Here is a 21,956-nt window from a genome sequence, read left to right as displayed (position 1 = left end):
GTAACTTGTTCTAAAATCTTTAAGTTCCCCCTCCCCTGTAAAATGGTTAAGTCCATGAGTCCGCTTTGCTCTCTTGTCACCGTGGTTGCCCATTCCATTCCAGTGAAGAAAGAAACGGTTTGAAAGCATTTGAGAAGCGAAAAACAAACTGGAGACAAGCCTACTGTAGGCTTGCAGTGATGAAAGAAGTGAATCGTGAATCAAGAAAATGTGATGGGTGGTCATATGTGATAGAGAGTTCCGTTGTAATTTCAATCGTTTATTTAATTGCTAGCTTGCAAAAGTCGGTAGCACACAGTAGCTAGCTCGCTATACAGCTTGCTTGTGCTAGCTAGCCTTGAAGTTACCACTGTTAGCTTATAGGCCAGGCTAAGTAACCCATTTTGGAGCCAAAAATAGAATTCATTGTAAAATAATCTTTTCAGCGTAGATCATTTCTATGAGGTGTCCAGAAAAACATACTAAAAGTCCTAAGAAATCCTAGTTGAGGAAATATGTTTAATTCTCATCAATCTGAGATGTGTGCTAAAAATGCATGGCAAAAATCCCTCAAAAATGTAATTTTTTCCTTTACTCCTATCAAAATAAAACTTTACACAATGAAAGTACCCATGAAGAGTAGCATTTTTTGTATTACAAGTTTCTTTGAAAATGAATTTTAATATGCAAATGAGCTACGTATAGACTAATCGAATATGCCCAAAATACACCCAAATAGGCTTTTTTTTCCCCCCTTTACTCCTACCACAATAAAACTTTACATAGTAAAAGTATACATGAAAAGTAACTTTTTGTATTACAAGTTTCTCTTGAAATTAATTTGAATATGCACATGAGCGTCACACTTATTGAATATGTCCTAATTGCATAGGCAGAAACACCATACCCCTGGCAGGTATCAAGCCAGGCAGTTTTCAGGTTAGAGGCCATTCTAAAAGCAGCATTGCCATCTCCCATTGGCAGTAGGATGATTGGATGAAGATTGGGCCGATGTATTTGTCATATATATGAATGGTGTTTCTGCCTATGGACATATTCAATAAGTGTGGAGCTCATGTGCATATTCAAATTAATTTCAAAAGAAACTTGTAATACAAAACATTTTACTTTTCATGGGTACTTTCATTGTGTAAAGTTTAATTTTGATAGGAGTAAAGGAAAAAAAATCATTTTTGAGGTGTATTTTTGCCATGCATTATTAGCACACATCTCAGATTGATGAGAATTAAACATATTTCCTCAACTATGATTTCTTAGGACTTTTAGCATGTTGTTCTGGACACCTCATAGAAATGATCTATGCTGAAAAAAATGTATTTTACAATTAATTCTATTTTTGGCTCCAAAATGGGTTACTTTGCCTGACAGTGGTAACTTCAAGGCTAGCTAGCATTATTTTACAATTTATTTATTATTTTACAATTAGTCTGTCGTAAAACGCTACTTTGCCTGGACTATTAGCTAACCAACGTCTTACTAACGTCTTTAGTACAGTAAGGTGGACTGACAGAAAATGTTATAGCAGTTTTTTCTCAGTTTTTATTTTCATTACGTGTGTAACCTAACTGTTAAGCTATTCCGAAATCAGATTTTAGATACCACTAACCCTTTTCTCACAAAAAGCCTTTTTCTGGCTGTTAGTCTAGCTTTGGTATAAATAATTTTGTATGTGATAACCTAATACATACAAAACAAGCCATTAGAAATTAAATTGGCCGTTTAGAAGTTTGTCTGTTTTCACTATCTGGATTTGTATAAATAAATACATATATACACCAGGCATGTGTGTGTGTGTGTGATATGCCACCCTTGAATTTCAACTTGCCACCCTTCTGCCACCCCATGTAAAGTTTTCTAGAATCGCCACTGTCCTCCTCACTGGTCAATATGGATCCGTATGGCCCTCTGACGGAAATTTCAAATTTCGGCTTTGGCGTATCAACCGCGCTATCGCTCAGTCGATACGTTAAAGCCTGAGTTTGATCTTTCCCGGCATGACCTCACTCTCGGTTAGTAAGTAGTTATTATTCATCATCAAATTATAATATCATCAAATTATTATACAAAATAATTACAACAAATAGTGTACAACATTTGAATGTATATAAAATAATACTATGCATAAGATAAAAAGGCGGTCCAGGAGGAAAAGCACTGATCAGTCAGAAGAAATTATTTCAGCGCAGGGTTTAGACAAATTCAAAAAGTGTAAAGGCAGATAATCCCATATCTTAGAACCTCTAGAGCCTCGGTTCCCAAACTGGGGTACGCGTACCCCTAGAGGTACGCAAAGTGGTTCAGGGGGTACGCAGGGAGAAAATTTCCGCGATAACGGAAAACGGACGGAATTACCCTTTGAAACAGAATTGCAACTTTCAGACGGAAACATCATTTTGTGCATCAAAATCGGCCAAATTCCCCTGTATTTTGCCCTGCAAGGCTGTATTTCTTTCTAATAAACACAACAACGATCGCAACGATGAACAAGCATTAATTAAAAAACAAAACCACTGAGAAAATGTCACGTCTGTGCTAAACTCCGCTCTGGCCACGCCCCCTGTGAGAGATTACTGCACTGGGATTGGGAGGCACAGGAGTGATGAGAATATACTGCACTGGGAAGCACAGGAGTGATGAGAATATACTGCACTGGGATTGGGAAGCACAGGAGTGATGAGAATATACTGCACTGGGAAGCACAGGAGTGAGGAGGTCTAAGGAGAAAGAAGCTACATGTGGAATAAGTGCAAAATACACAAATATGTCATGAAAGGATGGGGGTAGGGTTCTTCTTAAGGAACCTCACTGAGGAAATAGAGGCTGAGAGGAATGTCTTTGATGTCCACGACTTATCATTAGGGTTTATTATTATAAATGATTAGTGCTTGTTAGTGTTTTTTATTATAAAAGTGAAATAGAGATTGTTAAACTCTTATAAATACCTGGGTATTTTGATCGATGACTCCCTCATTTTTAAGCCACATGTGCTGTACCTGGTGAAAAAGCTGAGGCTAAAACTGGGTTTTTATATTCGAAATAAGTTGTGTTTTTCTTTTAATGTAAAAAAGCAACTTGTTGCCACCACTTTTTTATCTGTGCTGGACTGTGGTGATCTATTGTATATGCACACCTCTGCTCAGTGTCTTCATAAGGTTGACACAGCATACAATGCTTCCTTGAGGTTCATCACAAATTGTAAAGCTCTGATTTACCACTGTGAGTTATACTCTCGGGTAGGATGGCCTGCTCTGGCCACTCGTAGGCTCTGTCATTGGTACACCTTTATATATAAGGCCATTCTTGGTCTGCTCCCATACTACCTTTCTGTCCTTATCAAGCAGAAAAGGGCCGGGAAATACTTTCTCGTTCTCAGGACTTATCTATGCTTTCTGTCCCAAATGCCAGTACGGAAACTGGAAAACTGGCTTTTGTGTATTCTGCACCCTCGGCATGGAATATGTTGCAAAATGACTTGAAACTAAATGAATTCATCTCGCTAAATGCTTTTAAATCCAAAATGAAAGAACTAGAGCCAGATTCCTTAAGATGTCAATGTTTTTAATTTACCTGGCTACAACACTAACTCTTTTTTGTCTTCTTTTGTGTTTTCTGTCTGTAACTATATTTGTACTTATGCTGCTGCTTGTCTTGGCCATGCAGTTCTCCCTTGAAAAAGAGATTCTTAATCTCAATGGGTTTCTCCTGGTTAAATAAAGGTTATAATAATAATAATAGTGTTTATTATTCTTAATGATTAGTTATCATTAGTGTTAATTATTATAAATGATTAGTGCTCGCTAGTGTTTATTATTATACATCATTAGTGCTCGTAAGTGTTTATTATTATAAATGATTAGTTATCATCAGTGTTTATTATTATAAATGATTAGCGCTCGTTTCTGAAAACGGTACATAGGCTCAGGGTTAGTCTGATGAGTAACTAACTGTCTATCTTTAAGTTAACTGGTGAACCATTGCTGTGCAGTGTGTGGGGTGTGTGTGTGTGTGTGTGTGTACTTTTGATATAGTAGGCAGAATGGACATGGGTCTATAATGGTTGAAGATAGCCATCAGATTTCAAAAAAGGAATAATCTTAACTATTTTTACTATTACAGTCCCAACCAGCCTCCATAGTCCAACCCAACCTGCCTCCGTAGTCCACTATCACAGTCCTAACCTGCCTCCGTAGTCCACTATCACAGTCCTAACCTGCCTCCGTAGTCCAGTTTGTGTGTTTGTATGTGTGTCTGTGTGTGATTATGTGTGTGTGAGAGACTGTGTCTGTGTGTGTGTGTATGTGTGTGTGTGTGTGTGTGTGTGTGTGTCTCTGTGTGTGTGTGTGTGTGTGTGTGTGTGTGTGTGTGTGTGTGTGAGTGTGTGTGTGTGTGTGTATTCCCCGGTAGTTCTGTGGCTTTGTTTTCCTGTCTGCTACGATCCTCTCAGCCTTTCATAAAACAATGAAGTTCCCATCTCTCTCCTTCCATCTCCCCTCCCCAACTCTGTTCCATTCCCACTTAGAGTTTTCACAGGAACACATTTCCTCCTCTACACCATGATATCACCATGGCGACTGCCCATTATAGCAGCGCCAGGAAAAAAATCAATGGAGAAGAGAGAGAGGAGAGGAGACCCCCCCCCATTCACACACACCATTAAACACAGCCAGTAGAAGTACAAACAAGGACAAACACACACACACACACACAGCAAAGGCTTATTAAATTAATTTACTCTTCCCTAACATTAACTTACTTTCCCTAACTTCTTTCCTAACTTTTTCTAACATCTACTTACTTTTCACACATTTCACATACGCATACACGCACACACACAAACACACACACACACACACACATGGCACACACCCACACAGTCTGTTCTCATTGCTGTCCACTCCGCACAGAACACACACACGTCTGGGGTGCATTGCATAATTTAGCTGCTAGATCCTGCTTCTTGCTTTTGGCTATTCAGGGCTTCATGCTTAGATTCCCCTTCTACGTCCAGCCCAGTGGTGTTTGGTGTTTGTGTGACCCAGTGGTGTTTGGTGTTTGTGTGACCCAGTGGTGTTTGGTGTTTGTGTGGCCCAGTGGTGTTTGGTGTTTGTGTGGCCCAGTGGTGTTTGGTTTGACCCAGTGGTGTTTGGTGTGAGCCAGTGGTGTTTGGTGTGACCCAGTGGTGTTTGGTGTTTGTGTGATCCAGTGGTGTTTGGTGTTTGTGTGGCCCAGTGGTGTTTGGTGTGGCCCAGTGGTGTTTGGTGTGACCCAGTGGTGTTTGGTGTTTGGTGTGAGCCAGTGGTGTTTGGTGTGACCCAGTGGTGTTTGGTGTGACCCAGTGGTGTTTGGTGTGAACCAGTGGTGTTTGGTGTTTGTGTGATCCAGTGGTATTTGGTGTTTGTGTGGCCCAGTGGTGTTTGGTGTGGCCCAGTGGTGTTTGGTGTGACCCAGTGGTGTTTGGTGTGAGCCAGTGGTGTTTGGTGTGAACCAGTGGTGTTTGTGTGGCCCAGTGGTGTTTGGTGTGGCCCAGTGGTGTTTGGTGTGAGCCAGTGGTGTTTGGTGTGAACCAGTGGTGTTTGGTGTGACCCAGTGGTGTTTGGTGTGAGCCAGTGGTGTTTGGTGTGACCCAGTGGTGTTTGGTGTGAGCCAGTGGTGTTTGGTGTTTGTGTGGCCCAGTGGTGTTTGGTGTGAACCAGTGGTGTTTGGTGTGACCCAGTGGTGCCCCTAACCCACACCCTCCTGCAGCTCCGGCAGCCCTGAGCCGCGGGGAAGAGAGGGAAAGTCCAGGAGTGAAGCCAGGGCTGAAAGTGAAAGGCTGCCAGCCGCTGGAGGCTGCTGATCTGAAATCAGCTGACTTACAGATGGAGTCAGGAGCGACGGGGGGATACAAAGTGTTCTACAGGAAGCATTACACACACACACACACACTCTAATAGACCCAGTTCCTCTAATTGTGAAAACTTTCCCCAGAGTTTCCCTGGCTAGCAAGCTGTTAATCTCCTCTCTACAGACAAAAACACACGACAGTGAGCAGAGATACGTACAGAAATGCAAATGCATTAATCACTCATTCACTCACCCAATCACTCACTCATTCGCTCACTCGCTCATTCACTCACTCACTCATTCACTCACTAATTCACCCACTCATTCACTCACCCAATCCCTCACTCATTCACTCAATTCTCACTTACTCACTCATTCACTCAATCTCTCACTCACCCCTTCACTCACTCCCTCATTCATTCCCTCACTCACTCAATCACTGCCTTTCTCACTTACTCACTAACCCACTAATTCACTCACTCAATCACTCACTCACTCACTCACCGCACAGCACGATTTTGATTGTTTTGTTTTGTTTTTCAAAACACTACACACAATTAGCACAACCACACACCCAATGGCAAAACACCTCAGATCCTTGCAAAATGAAACACTTGTAAAAACTATACACTAATTTATCAAAACGATATTTGTAACCATATGAAACACACACGTTGCATATGACTTAATTCTGTTTGTACCAGTTACACACTGCTGTTGCAAACCTAAAACACTTTTAGCAATTCTACTTCTCAGTCATAAGAGTAATGTAAGTGAAGTACACAGAGAAAGTGCAAATATACAATACATTCACCAAACACCACACAAGACCAATGTTGCAGACTGATGAAAATTAAATGTATGTCTCTCCATATACCCAAATCAGTCAACATGGAGAATCACAACAAAACATGTCCCAGTTTTCATGCTACAACAGTAGTGTGCATAACACTGTAAGCTCAGCAAATATCAGACAAGTGTAACATTCTGTATCCAGTACAGGTTACAATTACAGTAAAAAAAAGAGAAAAGAAAAGACTTGAAAAAAATGAAAACACAGTACAGATAAAGTTATTTCATTTGAACCTGATGTCTTTTCAGGATGCGTGCCAGTGTTGACTGAGAGACTTGATGGACATTATTGAAATTGTCATGGTCACCGATAATGTTGGTTTGAATTTCTCTGAGCCTGATAGCATTATTGGCCAAAACCATGTTTATGATCTCTCTCTCTTGTTCTTGCGTGAATATGGCCCCCCTTCCTCCTTTCAAGTTCATTTGATAAATGTAGTCCTCTTCTTTAAGCACGTTTTCCTCCTGCTTCAGGTCTTCCTCTTCCTCTACCTCCACCTCGACCTCGGCCTCTGGCATGGCCTCCGCCTCTTCCTCCTTCTCCGTGGATTCCCCCTCTCACCCTCAATCTTGAACACACCTGCTTCATTTCTATAGTGCTTAACCCTGTTTGGTGTGTCTACAATTAAGGAATCATGTGTTTGCGCACTTGATGGCTGTGTTTAACCATTGGCTAATAGGTGTGTTAATTTGACAGTCAGTGCTTTGGAATTGCAAGGAAGTGACATCTTGATATACTTCTCTGTCTAATGTATACAAGCGTGTTTAGTGTTTTGCAAATCACTGCGTGTATTGTTCTGCAAAAAGTGTGAGGTTGACATGTGCTTATAGTGGTGCAAATCTGGGCCGATGTTTTGCTCCTTGAGTGTAGGTTTTGATAATTGTGTAATACTTTTGATTTTAGTGTTTATTCAATTGTAAAAAACTGTAATACAGGTCAACAAGAAATTTAAATGTAAATATTTAATACAGGTCAACATGAAATTAAAATGTAAATATTAAATATAAGTCAATTTTCAGTGAAATATTCAGTATATAATTACAAATGTACACATATTTTACAAAAATAGATTTTTCAGGTAAAAACAGATAACAATTGCTAGGTTTAACTAAACTAACATCAGACCAATGTGCTGTTGGAAGGTTACATGTGTTTTATTTAAATATTTGAATATTTGAATTATCAACACACACACACACAAACACACATGACTGACACACACACAACACACAGACACACGAATGACACATGCACACACACAGATACACATGACTGGACTAACACACACACACAGAGAACACACAGAAGTGTGCTTGGTGATGTAATAGAGCACATGTTGTCCAGAGTATGGGCTGCTCTTTGGTCTCTAGGGTTAGTCAGCCAAAACTCAACCAAAGCACATCAGGGCCAGATCAGGGCCACATCAAGGCCAGATCAGGGCCAGATCAGGGCCACATCTACTCCCTTACCACCAACGCAAACTAGGTTCTTTCTGAGCTGGTGCGTTGAGTCACCTTCTAAGAACTGGTTTGATTTTCAACAGGGTAGAGGGCCACCATAGAGCCATGTCATGACGTCACTGCATACATCTGTATGCGTCTGAGACTAGTCCTGGCCTAGTCCAGTGCACATCTGTACCATTCTGAGACTAATCCTGCCCCAGTCCATTCTACACCTGTACGCGTCTGAGACTAATCCTGCCCCAATCCAGTTCTGCTCCACTCCAGGACCGACCTGAGGCCGTTTTGGCCATGGTCCCAGTCCAGCCATAGAGATGGAAACAAAACAGTCAGAGGCTTTTCCCCAGACATTGGGGTTTCACCCCATAGTGGAAATGTGCCATAAGTATTTCGCCGGACTAAAAGCTGCAGGTTTACCGTTTGTCATGGTAACAAGTGAAAATGTCAGACTGTGCGATTCTGTTTGATTGAAATGAAAATAAAATCCAGCACTGACTCAAAAACTGCTTAGAAGCTGCCTAATGACACCAGCATAGAGTATATATCTTACACACACTATCACACTCACAGTCAGTCATATACAGTATATACAGATATATACCGTATGTACACTCACGCACATATAGAGTACAGAGACCCATGTATACAATCTGTAAAGCAGACACGGCAATGGCCCCACAGCTTGAGGGGTTTCCTTCAGACAGCCAGACCGATGGGCACCTCTGGCAGGGCAGTGTTTGGGCTGAGCTGGGGTTGAAGAGCCATGAGTGTTTATAGGGGTGAGAGGGGAGTGTTCGTGCTGCTGCATGACATGAACACAGTGAGGATGTGGTCCATCTGCATTCACTCAGTCTTTATGAGGGTACATGAACTCACTTAAAACAGACAGAGGGGAGTGTTCAGGCAGTGCTGGGGTTGTAGAGCTCTGAGAGTTCATGAGGGGAGTGTTCAGGAAGCGCTGGGGTTGTAGAGCTCTGAGTGTTCATGAGGGGAGTGTTCAGGCTGTGCTGGGGTTGCACTTGGCCAGCTCATAGGAGCCTTTCCTTCTGGCCCGGAAAACGTAGTCCAGCAGCAGAGCAGCGAAGGCCAGTGTGGTTCCCATGACAACGGCGGGGATCAACAACTCCTCCCAGTTCCTAGAGGGTGTTAATCTCCTCTCTACAGACAAAAACGCACGACAGTGAGCAGAGATACGCACAGAAATGCAAATGCATTAATCACTCATTCACTCACCCAATCACTCACACATTCGCTCACTCACTCACTCACTCATTCACTCACTAATTCACCCACTCATTCACTCACCCAATCCCTCACTCATTCACTCAATTCTCACTTACTCATTCACTCAATCTCTCACTCACTCCCTCACTCACTCAATCACTGCCTCTCTCACTCACTCACTAACCCACTAATTCACTCACTCAATCACTCACTCACTCACTCACCCAATCCCTCAATCATTCACTTACTCACTCACTCACTCACTCACTCACTCATCTAATCATTCACTCACTCAATCACTTACTCAATCAATCATTCACTCACTCACTCACTCACTCACTCACTCACTTACTCACTCATTCACTCACTCACTCACCCACTAACCTAACCTCTTTGGCGCCACCTACCCATCACGCTGATGGTGAAAACCTGGGTGTTGTTGCCCAGGTCGTTGGTGAAGTTGACCTGGTAGTCTCCGGCGTCGCTGGGTGTGAGGTTGGTGAGTAGGAAGGTTCCGCTCCAGGAGGAGATCTCGGTGCCGTTGCCCAGTTTGGTGAGGGTGACGATGGGAGGGGGGAAGCTGATGGATCGGCAGCAGATGGTGACGTTCTCCCCCTCCATCACCCGTTGGGAAGGTAACACCTCCACCGTCGTGTTCCTGGGCGGGGCTGCAGGGGAGCATTACAACAGAGGCATTGATTACAGTATTGATTATTGATTACAGTACTGATTACTGATTACATCACCGATTAATTATTACTGGACTAGACTGGACTGGATTGATTACTGATTACTGATTACAGTACTGATGACTGATTACAGCACTGATTAATTAATACTGGAGTGCTGATGACCGATACTGTACTGATGAACTATTACTGGACTTTACTGATTACTGGGGTGTTTACTAGGGTGATTACTCCACCAGGGTTACTGATTACTGGGGGGATTACTAGGGTGATTACTTCACCAGGGTTACTGATTACTGGGGGGATTACTCCCAGTGGTTTTATAAGGGCTGGTCCTTAGCCTATGAAGTGTTAAAGTGGTATTATAAGGGCTGGTCTTTAGCCTATGAAGTGTTAAAGTGGTATTATAAGGGGTTAGCCACAAACATGAACATGTTAACCCCACAGGCCTCAGAACTGACTGTGAGAAACTGAAGAGGGACATATGAACCCCAAACACGTCCTTCCTTGCAGTTTAAATCTTCTGCCTACATGACAAATGGGCACCATCTGGCTGAGAATGCATGACGAACTTTGGAGAGCAAGACAATTTCACCCCAAGCTAGTGTTAAGAGTTCCACAACCCCAAGCTAGTGTTAAGAGTTCCACAACCCCAAGCTAGTGTTAAGAGTTCCACAACCCCAAGCTAGTGTTCAGAGCTCTACAACCCCAAGCTAGTGTTCAGAGTTCTACAACCCCAAGCTAGTGTTCAGAGTTCTACAACCCCAAGCTAGTGTTCAGAGTTATACAACCCCCAGCAGGCTCAGGAGTAGAGAAACTCACTCACTCAACTCTGAAATACTGTAGGTGATCATGTGGAAAGTGTGTATGTGTGTGTGTGTGTGTGTGTGTGTGTGTGTGTGTGTGTGTATGTGTGTGTGTGCCTGTGTGTGTGTATGTGGAGGGGGGAGGGGGGTGTGAGAGAAAGAGTGTGAAACAAGAAATTTGAGAAGTTTGTCATGAGAGTGCACGGGGCAACATGAGATTTCCAGATGCAGATGTGTGTGTGTGTGTGTGAGAGAGAAAGAGAGAGGAGTTAGAGGAAGTCTCTGAGGGAGACGGCCCACGCAGAGGAAGTCGTACATGAGAAACAGGAGAAGAAACCACTCTGGAGGAGAGGGATGAGAAAAAGGGGGATGAGAAAAGATGGGAACAGAAGGGGAGAAGAAAAAAGGTAAGAGATGAAATTGAAAGATGAGATAATGAAATGAAAGGAGATAAGTAACGAGATAAAATAAGATTAAATTAGGAATGAGATGAGATGAGATGTGATAAAATGGAAAAATGAGATGAGATTAGATGAGAAATGAGATAAGATAAAATGACAGAGGATATGAGATGGGAGAGATGAGATGAGATAACAGATCAGATAAGACGACAGAGGAGATGAGATGAGATAAGATGAGATGAGATGAGACCGGTGTAGTAGCTGTGAGTCTGACCTGTGACGGTGAGCTGGGTGCTGTTGTTCTGTTTGCCGTAGGGGTTGGAGGCCTCACAGCGGTAGAGTCCAGACTGGTTGAGCTGAGCCGCAGGCAGGGTGAAGTTGATCTCGCTCCCCTTTACGGACAGCAGCTCCATCACTCCCTCCTCGGAGTCATGCAGCAGACGAACCTCCCCCACGGGAACGCTGACCGTCCTGCAATAGAGCGCCACAGACTCCCCCTCCCTGATGGGGTGGCGGGGGCTCAGCGTGAGGGACGTGTTCCTGGGGGGGTCTGTAACCAGAAACAGGAAAAAGAGATCATGTTACACAGCCCTTCTTACACTGTAACTACATCATTAACCATCATCAACCATCATCAACCATCATCAACCATCATCAACCATCATTAACCATGTGGACTGGTGAGCCTGTGGAGTAGGTGCCCTGATAATGCCCTGATTTAGCCCTGATTTAGCCCTGATTTAGCACTGATTTAGCCCTGATTTAGCACTGAAATAGCCCTGATTTAGCCCTGATTTAGCACTGATCTGGTCCTGATTTAGCACTGATCTGGTCCTGATTTAGCCCTGATTTAGCACTGATTTAGCACTGATCTGGTCCTGATTTAGCCCTGATTTAGCCCTGATCTGGTCCTGATATGGTGTGAAACAGTTCTGACCCTGATCAGATCTGGCCTGTCCCTGATCTGGCCTTGATGCGCTGAGCTGCTGTGAGGGATGCGGTAAAAAATGAGCCAATCAGAGACACTCACGGTGCACGTCTATGTGGGTGACGGCTGAGCGCCGCCTCTGCCCACTGGGGACGCCCTCCATCTGCAGCTCCACCTGACAGGTGAGTGGGTGGCCCAAGTGAGACAACTTCATCACCATGGAAACGCTGGACACAAGGGTGGCAGTGAGGGTGGGGGCGGGGGTGAGGGTTGTCTCAGGGGGGGTCTGCTGGGGCAGCTCTTCTTCTCCATACAGCCAGAGGATGCGGAAGGACTCAAGGGGGTACACGTCAGTCACCGCACACTCGAAGGTGGAGACTCCCCCCTCCAGCTGGGATCCAGAGCGCTCAATGATGGGAACACTAGGGAAGGCTGCACAGGAGGAGAGGAGAACAGAGAGACAGAGAGGAAAGGGAGTGTGGGCAGAGGAGGAGAGGAGAAGAGAGGAGAGGAGAGGAGAACAGAGAGACAGAGAGGAAAGGGAGTGTGGGCAGAGGAGGAGAGGAGAAGAGAGGAGAGGAGAGGAGAACAGAGAGACAGAGAGGAAAGGGAGCGTGGGCAGAGGAGGAGAGGAGAGGGAAAGTTTAATATTAAAAGTGAAACAGTCTAAGATCAAAAGTGAAAAAGTCTAAGATTTATAAGTGAAACTGACAGCTAGGACTAAAATATGAACCTAAACTTCCAGTTTAAAAGGCTGAATGCAGTATTTCAGTAACACATGGAACCCAACCCTGCAGTGAGAACAGCCTTTCATCAGAGACCCCCTGGGGGGGGGGGGGCACCGGGGAGGGGTGTACTGATGGGTTCCATGTGAACAGCACAGAGCTACTTACTCTGCTGAGTTTGGACTTGGCTCTCTCCCTTAGAGATCGTCTCCCACATCACCCCCACAATGACACGACCCATGAGTCTATCACACTAAAGCACAACACACACTCCCCCTCCTTTCAATCTCTGTACAGGGAGGAACAGTGACCCCATCACACATACACACTCCCTCTCTGAAACTCAGGGGTGGACAGTGATCCCATCACACACACACACTCCCTCTCTGAAATGCAGGGGTGGACACTGAGCTTGCCTCACACACACGCACTCCCTCTCTTGCCTCTCAGTGACCACTCAAGCAAGCTTTCATGTTGACTCACATCATTTCAACTTCAGGGTCACTGAAAACTGGGGTTTTAACTTGTGTGTGTTTGTGTATTAACGTGTGTCTTTCATCAGTGAACATAGTATCCTTCAGTAAACACCAAAACAGCTTTGACCTCTGACCCCCATCTGGAAGGTCAGACTTCCACCCGCGTCTTGCTGTGTCTGCTGTTTGTCATGGAAACGGAAGTTCACACACAGAACTCTACACGAGGTTGCTGATGGCCTATGCCACTGTGTGCGTGTGTATATGTGTGTGCGTGTGTGCGTGTGTGCGTGTGTGTGTGTGTGTGTGTGTGTGTGCGTGTGTGTATGCGTGTGTATGCGTGTGTATGCGTTTGTGTGCATGTATGCATGCGTGTATGTGCGTGTGTGTGTGTGTGTGTGTGTGTGTGCCTATGCCACTGTGTTTAGCAGACTGGCCTCCGTCCCACAGCTGGGCTTCAGTCAGTCCTGTCAGCAGTCATTAGTATATCATCCAACAGTCATTAGTATATCATCCAATGGCCATTACTATAGCATCCAATGGCCATTACTTTAGCATCCAACAGTCATTGCTGTAGTATCCAAGGCATATCTACATTGGATGCTATAGTAATGACGAGCAAAAGTCCTGTGATTTTTGGCAGTTCAAACTTGCTACATATAATTTGATTCCAGTCGCATACACACATAAATCAGATTTTGACTGACAGTCTGAACATAGCCATGATGTGCTCATTCTCAGAGGAACCAGAACCCTGAGGAGTCCAGATGTAGTTCTCAGAGGAACCTTGGATTAGGTACTCACAGAACAGGTTCACCCGCGTCTGCCGGGAGGCGGTGATGGAGCCGCAGCGGGCGTGGCAGGTATACACGCCCTCCTGCGCGGGGTCGTTCACCTTCAGGCTCAACTCAGAACGGGGGCCCTCGGTGTAGTTCCCCCTCAGCACCCCCTCGGTCGATGGGGCTCCCCAGGACAGCTGGGGGAGGGGGCACCCCGAAGCCTGACAAGTGAGGGACAGGGTGGAGCCTATCTCTGCTGTGACCACACCCACTGGTAGGAGCTCCACCTGCAGAGGGTAAGCTGACAGGCAGAACAAGAAGCCGAAGGTCATTCTTCAAGGTCAAACATGAAGGTCAGTTCTCAAGGTTACTCCATGATATGTTTTAAGTAAACCTACCTTATAGGTCCAAATACAGTGAATGGGAGAGCACACACACACACACACACACACACACACACACACACTCACACACACACATACACACACACACACACGCACATACACGCATGCATACATGCACACAAACGCATACACACGCATACACACACACACACGCACACACACACACACACACACACACATAAAGTTTTAGTTTGGAGATATGAAATTATTAGTGCAGGAGATTATAAACATGTTAATATCTAAGTCCTCTCACCTAGCTACTGTCAACAAATCGACTTTGTTCAAGGCATGTCAAATAACTTGCAGCATAGATTGCTGGCCAGTGACTTAGACCGAAGTCTGCCCACAGCCATAAAAAAACCTAATTTGTGTGACTTTCTGTGATTCTCTGAGCCTTTGGCCGTTGGACTTGTCTGACTCAGGAAGCCAAACGCTCCAAAAGGTACCTCCTACGCCTCCCTCTCACTCTCTAACAAACAGACACCAGGGTTTTGATAGACACTTTGCTTGCTTGCATAAGGCAAAGTGGCAGAAGTTATTACGAGCAGAAGTTGCCGGATTAGGTGTAAAATTAATTTAGTGTACAAAAAGATTGGTTGGTCAAGTGTGTTTATTCTTTTTTGTCAGTGCGAGCCACATTTAAATGGCTGAACCTGTTCAGTGTGACCAGAGCTCGGTTGGTTAAGTCTAGCATATGATCACTCTGAGCAGAGCTCGATTGGTTGAGTGTAGTATACGATCAGTGTGAGCAGAGCTCGATTGGTTGAGTCTAGCATATGATCAGTGTGAGCAGAGCTCGGTTGGTTAAGTCTAGCATATGATCAGTGTGAGCAGAGCTCAGTTGGTTGAGTGTAGCATGTGATTAGTGTGAGCAGAGCAGGAGTTGAGCCTAGCATATGATCAGTGGGAGCTCAGCTAATTACATTAATTTTGTTCACTAAGTGTGAACCGAGCTCGGCTGGCAGGGTCTGGAAGTTTCGAATAAGATCAGTGGTCGGCTGGTTGGTTCTGGATATGCTGATTGAGAGTCTGACCTGTGACGGTGAGCTGGGTGCTGTTGGTCTGATTGCCGTAGTCGTTGGAGGCCTCACAGCGGTAGAGTCCAGACTGGTTGAGCTGAGCCGCAGGTAGGGTGAAGTTGATCTCGCTCCCCTTTACGGACAGCATCTTAGTCATCTTCCCCTTGGAGTCATGCAGCAGACGAACCTCCCCCACGGGAACACTGACCGTCCTGCAGGAGAGGGTCACAGACTCCCCCTCCCTGATGGGGTGGCGGGGGCTCAGTGTGAGGGACGTATTCCTGGGGGGGCCTAGCGAGGGGAGGTCAGGGAGGTCAATGAGAGGGCAGAAGGAACGCTCTCCCCGACAGATCCAGCAGATCCAATGTCATCTAATTTCTATTTCTATTTTCTTTTTCTTTCGCTCACCCATCCATGGATAATAAATAATATCACAGGACACTAATAGCTAATACAGAATATTACACTACACATCATTACATTAGTCTTTGCTATATCAGATAATACAGAATATTACAGTACACATTACATTAGTCTTTGCCTCATCTGAGAAGTCGTGTCTCCGCCGGGGTGAGAGTTTGGTCTCGCCTGCGGTACTTACCCTGAACGATCACGAAGAGGCTGGTCTTCGATTGGCCCAGGAAGTTGCTGGCCTGGCACTCGTACTGCCCAGCATTGGCGTGGGTGACGTTGTGGACCACCAGCTCCAAGCCCCCCTCATCCTGCAGCCACTGCCCGGCGGACTGAGGGCCACGCCACTGTACCTGGGGAAGGGGCTTTCCCACCGCTGAGCACCTGAGGGTGAGTGTAGCCCCCACCTCCACCTCATCAGACCCTGACAGTTGCACCTCAATCGGAGCATCTGCAGAGAGCATCACAAACAGCAGTTAGGATCTGATCCCAGCAGGGGGCGCTTTTTACTGCACAGCACAGCTCACTACAGCACAGCTCACTACAGCTCACTACAGCACAGCTCACTACAGCTCACTACAGCACAGCTCACTACAGCACAGTTCACTACAGCACAGCTCACTACAGCACACTACAGCACAGCTCACTACAGCACACTACAGCACACTACAGCACAGCTCACTACAGCACACTACAGCACAGCTCACTACAGCACACTACAGCACACTACAGCACAGCTCACTACAGCTCACTACAGCACAGCACACTACAGCACACTACAGCACAGCTCACTACAGCTCACTACAGCACAGCTCACTACAGCACACTACAGCACACTACAGCACACTACAGCACAGCTCACTACAGCACACTACAGCTCACTACAGCACAGCTCACTACAGCACACTACAGCACACTACAGCAGTGGTCCCCAACCACCGGGCCGCGGCCCGGTACCGGTCCGTGAGGCATTTCCTACCGGGCCGCAAAGAAAGAATAAATAATTTATATAATTTCCGTTGTATTAATTATTAGAGTCTGAAAGGTGTTTTATTTTGAAAAACAACCGGATTTTCCCCGATGTAACATTCGCCTGTGCCTGTTGACACGTCAAGACCCTTTTCTCGGTCACGTGATATGTTACTCAAAAAACAAGCAAGCAAACTAGCGAAAATGAGTAAGAAACAAACGTCCTTAGAGGCATGCAACTGAAGAGACGTGTGCGCAATCCACAGACTCCACAGCAACGCGAAATCAACTTCAGACTGATCAAAATCATGTCAAAGCAGAAAGCAAGCACCGGTGGATTAAACACAGACCTAACTTCACCAGTGCAGAGGTGGAGGTAGGCTACTGTTGCAGAATGTGTCCATAATGCTTATTTATTTATTCACTTATATTTGCAGTGTTCGTGTAGTGCTTTTTTAGAACATTACGATGCCTCTTAGAAGCATAAATTTAAATGTGAAATGTAATTGTTAATGATTAAAATATTCTCATTTTTAATTTTTATAATTATTTAAATCGGAGGATGTCTGTAGAATTGACGTGAACGCAATCACCAACGGTTTCTCACAAATGAAGCCCTTATAAACAATTTGGCTGATTCACCACTGCTATTTAGCGTTCTTAAATTCTGGTCCAAGTTAAAAACGAATCCCAGATGAGAAAACTTTCATGAATGCCAGAATTGTCTCTGCAGTTCATTTTATACACGGAAGCATAGGTGCAACTCGCGTTCAAATGATAACTCTCCGTTTTATTGGTGGATCAGAAATGAAACTGTGTATTTGATTTGTTTGTGTCAGTCCAGCCCTTTGCATTTCGCCACGGAGGGAGCTTTCACTAAACACAACAGTCATAGGTGTTCGACGTTTTTTTTTCTCCGTCTGTGACATCGCGCCCCCCCGGGAGAGTGTCCGCGCCCCCCACTTTGAGAACCACTTCTTTATAGGAGTATATAAGTACAAGTCAGTACAATGGTGAGTTGTATTTTTCATGCACTTAACATTCGTTTTTATGCCGGTCGCGTTATTTTATTTTTGCTGTATTTATCTGCCGGTCCGTGAAAATAATGCCTACATTAAACCGGTCCGTGGTGCAAAAAAGGTTGAGGACCCCTGCACTACAGCACAGCTCACTGCAGCACAGCTCACTACAGCTCACTACAGCACAGCTCACTACAGCCCAGCTCACTACAGCACAGCTCACTACAGAACACTACAGCACACTACAGCACACTACAGCACACTACAGCTCACTACAGCACAGCTCACTACAGCACAGCTCACTACAGCACACTACAGCTCACTACAGCACAGCTCACTACAGCACACTACAGCACACTACAGCACAGCTCACTACAGCACAGCACACTACAGCACACTACAGCACACTACAACACAGCTCACTACAGGACACTACAGTTCACTACAGCACAGCTCACTACAGCACACTACAGCACACTACAGCACACTACAGCACAGCTTACTACAGCTCACTACAGCACACTACAGCACAGCACACTACAGCTCACTACAGCACACTACAGCTCACTACAGCACACTACAGCACAGCTTACTGCATCACACTACAGCTCACTACAGCACAGCTTACTACAGCACAGCTCACTACAGCACACTACAGCTCACTACAGCACACTACAGCACACTACAGCACAGCTCACTACAGCACACTACAGCACAGCACACTACAACACAGCTCACTACAGCACAGCTCACTACAGCTCACTACAGCACAGCTCACTACAGCACAGCTCACTACAGCACACTACAGCTCACTACAGCACACTACAGCACAACTCACTACAGCACAGCTCACTGCAGCACAGCTTACTACAGCACACTACAGCACAGCTTACTACAGCACAGCTTACTACAGCACACTACAGCACACTACAGCACAGCTCACTACAGCACACTACAGCACAACTCACTACAGCACAGCTCACTGCAGCACAGCTTACTACAGCACACTACAGCACAGCTCACTACAGCACACTACAGCACAGCTCATTACAGAACACTACAGCACAGCACACTACACACAGCTCACTACAGCACACTACAGCTCACTACAGCACACTACAGCACACTACAGCACAGCTCACTACAGCACACTACAGCTCACTACAGCACAGCACACTACAGCTCACTACAGCACAGCTCACTACAGCACAGCTCACTACAGCTCACTACAGCACAGCTCACTACAGCTCACTACAGCACAGCACACTACAGCACAGCTCACTACAGCACACTACAGCTCACTACAGCTCAGCACACTACAGCACACTACAGCTCAGCACACTACAGCACAGCACACCACAGCACAGCTCACTACGCTAATTAGCTGAAACAAATCCTGTGGAGGCCACAATAAGCAAGTATAACTGCACTTAACCTACATGTCAGGCCAGTGGACTCCTCAGTTAGACTGCTATCTGACGCTGGTAGTGCTTTAAGACTGTGACTTTTTGAAGACATAAGGAAAGTAGACTCACAGGGCACAGACAGGGTCACAGTGGTCTGGATGGAGCTCCTTTCAGCAGGGACGCCCCGCATGTGATGCAATGCTCTGCAGGTGATGTTGCGGCCCTCACGCGTGGGGGTGACGGTGACATTTAACTCCAAGGTGCGCATGCTCTCAGTGCCCCTGTGAGTTTCTAACACACCGCTCTCATCCCGCCACTCTAGCTCCGTTTCCTGCCCCGGGTACACGTCCAGCACCTTACAGCTCAGCGTGGCGTCCTTGCCCAGGACCAGACGCTCATGGCCCGATATCACCGGGGCTTCAGGAAACGCTGCGGAACACGAAGACCCACATTAGAGTTCACCCATGAAATTGTGTGGCCACATAGTGCTGGTTATTCAGTAGCGGCAGAGCAGAACTGGAAAAGTCGTGGGATTGTTATGTCTATTCAGTGACACCTAGGCTCTGATGAATAATTTACCATTAAGCAGGCTAAAGCATTTTGAACATTATATTTATGAGTTGCCTGTAACGCTGAAGAGGTTGACTGACTTACAGTACACCTTCACCGTGGCTTGTTTCTGTTTCGAGTCTCCCCCGCATGAAGCTGTGCATATCAGACGGTTCTCGTGATCTCTTTTAACCGACTCGTAGGTAAGGACTGACTCTGAGCCGCGAGTTGTGGTTTTCACGTACATCGGCCTGTCCTCCAAAGCTCTCCAGGAGAACTCGGGAGTGTGCGCGCAGTCCTTCATGGTACACCTCACCTCCTCTTGGTCTCCGACTCTGAACATGGCATTTTTTGGGGACACCTCGACCACAAACGAAAAGACTAAAAAGAGATTAAAATAGAATTGAATGTATTATCCTTGGCTTATTCTATGTATGGTCAAGTTGTGAAGTAGCCTAATTCAGCCTTTTTCTTGCAAAGTTCCATTCATTACGATTAGTCAACATAATTAAATAACACTATTAATGTAGTTGTATATGTCGTGCATTCGTGCATTCTTTACAAAACATGTATCTGTAAGCCTACGTCTTGGGAATGAATTATGTATAAAAGTTCATCTTACCAGTTGCTGGAAAAAATAAAATCCAAAATAGAGCTGGAGCCATTGTATGCGATCGATATTCAGAACGGGTGCCAAAACTCTGAGTGATGATTTACTTCAGGTGGTTCAGACAGGTAGAAGTTTCCAAGTTAGAGTTGGTTCTGCACGCCACCTCTTATTTATACGGTGTTCTCGGGAGATACCCGTCGGGGGCAGTACACAATGAGACCCACACCCCCATAGAAATACCCAAGGTCCCTTGCAGAAATTCCCCTGTGCAGACAATTCCTAACGAGAGCAAAAGGGCCCCCCCTGCTGTTCTAAACAGTATCGCGCTTCCCACTTTTCCCGAGTTCAGAGATCTGCCAGATTTAGGATATTTTACTGATACAGTGTTCCTCCCATACCCCCCCCCCCCCCCCCTTTTCTTTTTACTTTCTCTTTCAGTCCTCATTGTTTCCGAAAATATCACACTGCGCTCGGCATCTTCAAACTCTGAAACAGCCGATGAAGGAAGAAGGAAACAATGACAACCCCACACACTCTCACACACACACACCGCCTCACAACGGCAGACCCATTCAAAATGTGGCAAGATAACTAACAACATAACACAAGGAAACCCTTGTGAGTGGTTAGGGCAACACTTACGGTGTGGTCTACACACAAACACCACAATGGAGCCTTCAGGGGTGGATGTGTTCTTAGTAGCGCACACATATTTGCACTTATTTCTGTTTTCATTTTTCATCTGTTTTTGTTTTAAATGTAAAGCACTTTGAGCTGCATTCTGTGTTTTAAAGGTGTTTTATTTATTGTTACACCATGCTTTTTATTGCTCTTAGCTTGACTGTTCTCTCCCTTGTACGTCGCTTTGGACAAAAGCGTCTGCTAAATGACTAAATGTAAAATAAAGTGTATTATTATTATTTCATCACACCCAGCCATCATTGTCCTCTTCCATCCATCATCTTTAAATAAAGCACGTTTTGGTTTTTTATGTTTTTAAATGTGTCTAAAATGGGTGTTCAGGACATTGTGTCTGATTTCCTGCTTGTGGGTTTTTGACATTTTTGAGAGTTCACACTATCATTCGCCTTGAGTAAGGCAACACACACACTCAACCAGTGAGTGTCGTGTCACACTGCGCTCGGCGTCTTAACTCTGGAACTCAGATGACGGAGGAAGGGAGGCACCACAGAAAATAAACTGCAGTAACCCCTCCCCACACACAAACACACACACACACACACTGCCTCACACCTGCAGACCCATCCAAAATATGGCAAAATAGCTAATAACACAACACAAGGAAACCCTTGTCCTTGAAGTGACTGAAACCTGTTTTCACCAGATATAAGAACCCTAAGAGCAGCTGACTCACGCATTCGGCCCACATCTGGCACAGGTCTGACCC

At 45.3% G+C, this 21,956-nt stretch overlaps 1 protein-coding gene across 1 annotated transcript; it reads right to left on the bottom strand.

The window, feature by feature from the left end:
- Positions 1 to 7,623: 7,623 nt before the first annotated feature.
- Positions 7,624 to 20,842, bottom strand: vcam1b (vascular cell adhesion molecule 1b). Its single transcript, XM_012841932.3, has 10 exons — positions 20,561 to 20,842; positions 20,044 to 20,319; positions 19,519 to 19,818; positions 16,186 to 16,446; positions 15,600 to 15,875; positions 14,187 to 14,462; positions 12,287 to 12,616; positions 11,531 to 11,806; positions 9,768 to 10,028; positions 7,624 to 9,294 (listed from the first exon to the last, which is right to left on the bottom strand). Exons 1-10 carry the CDS (start codon positions 20,601 to 20,603, stop codon positions 9,134 to 9,136), a joined length of 2,460 nt encoding a protein of 819 aa, XP_012697386.2. The 5' UTR covers positions 20,604 to 20,842; the 3' UTR covers positions 7,624 to 9,133.
- Between the last annotated feature and the right edge of the window lie 1,114 nt (positions 20,843 to 21,956).

The sequence above is a fragment of the Clupea harengus genome, chromosome 10 (genome assembly GCF_900700415.2).
Source record: "Clupea harengus chromosome 10, Ch_v2.0.2, whole genome shotgun sequence".
Classification (NCBI taxonomy): Eukaryota; Metazoa; Chordata; class Actinopteri; order Clupeiformes; family Clupeidae; genus Clupea; species Clupea harengus.
Note: the sequence above shows the minus strand (reverse complement) of the source record. Positions and strands in the feature narration are given on the sequence as shown.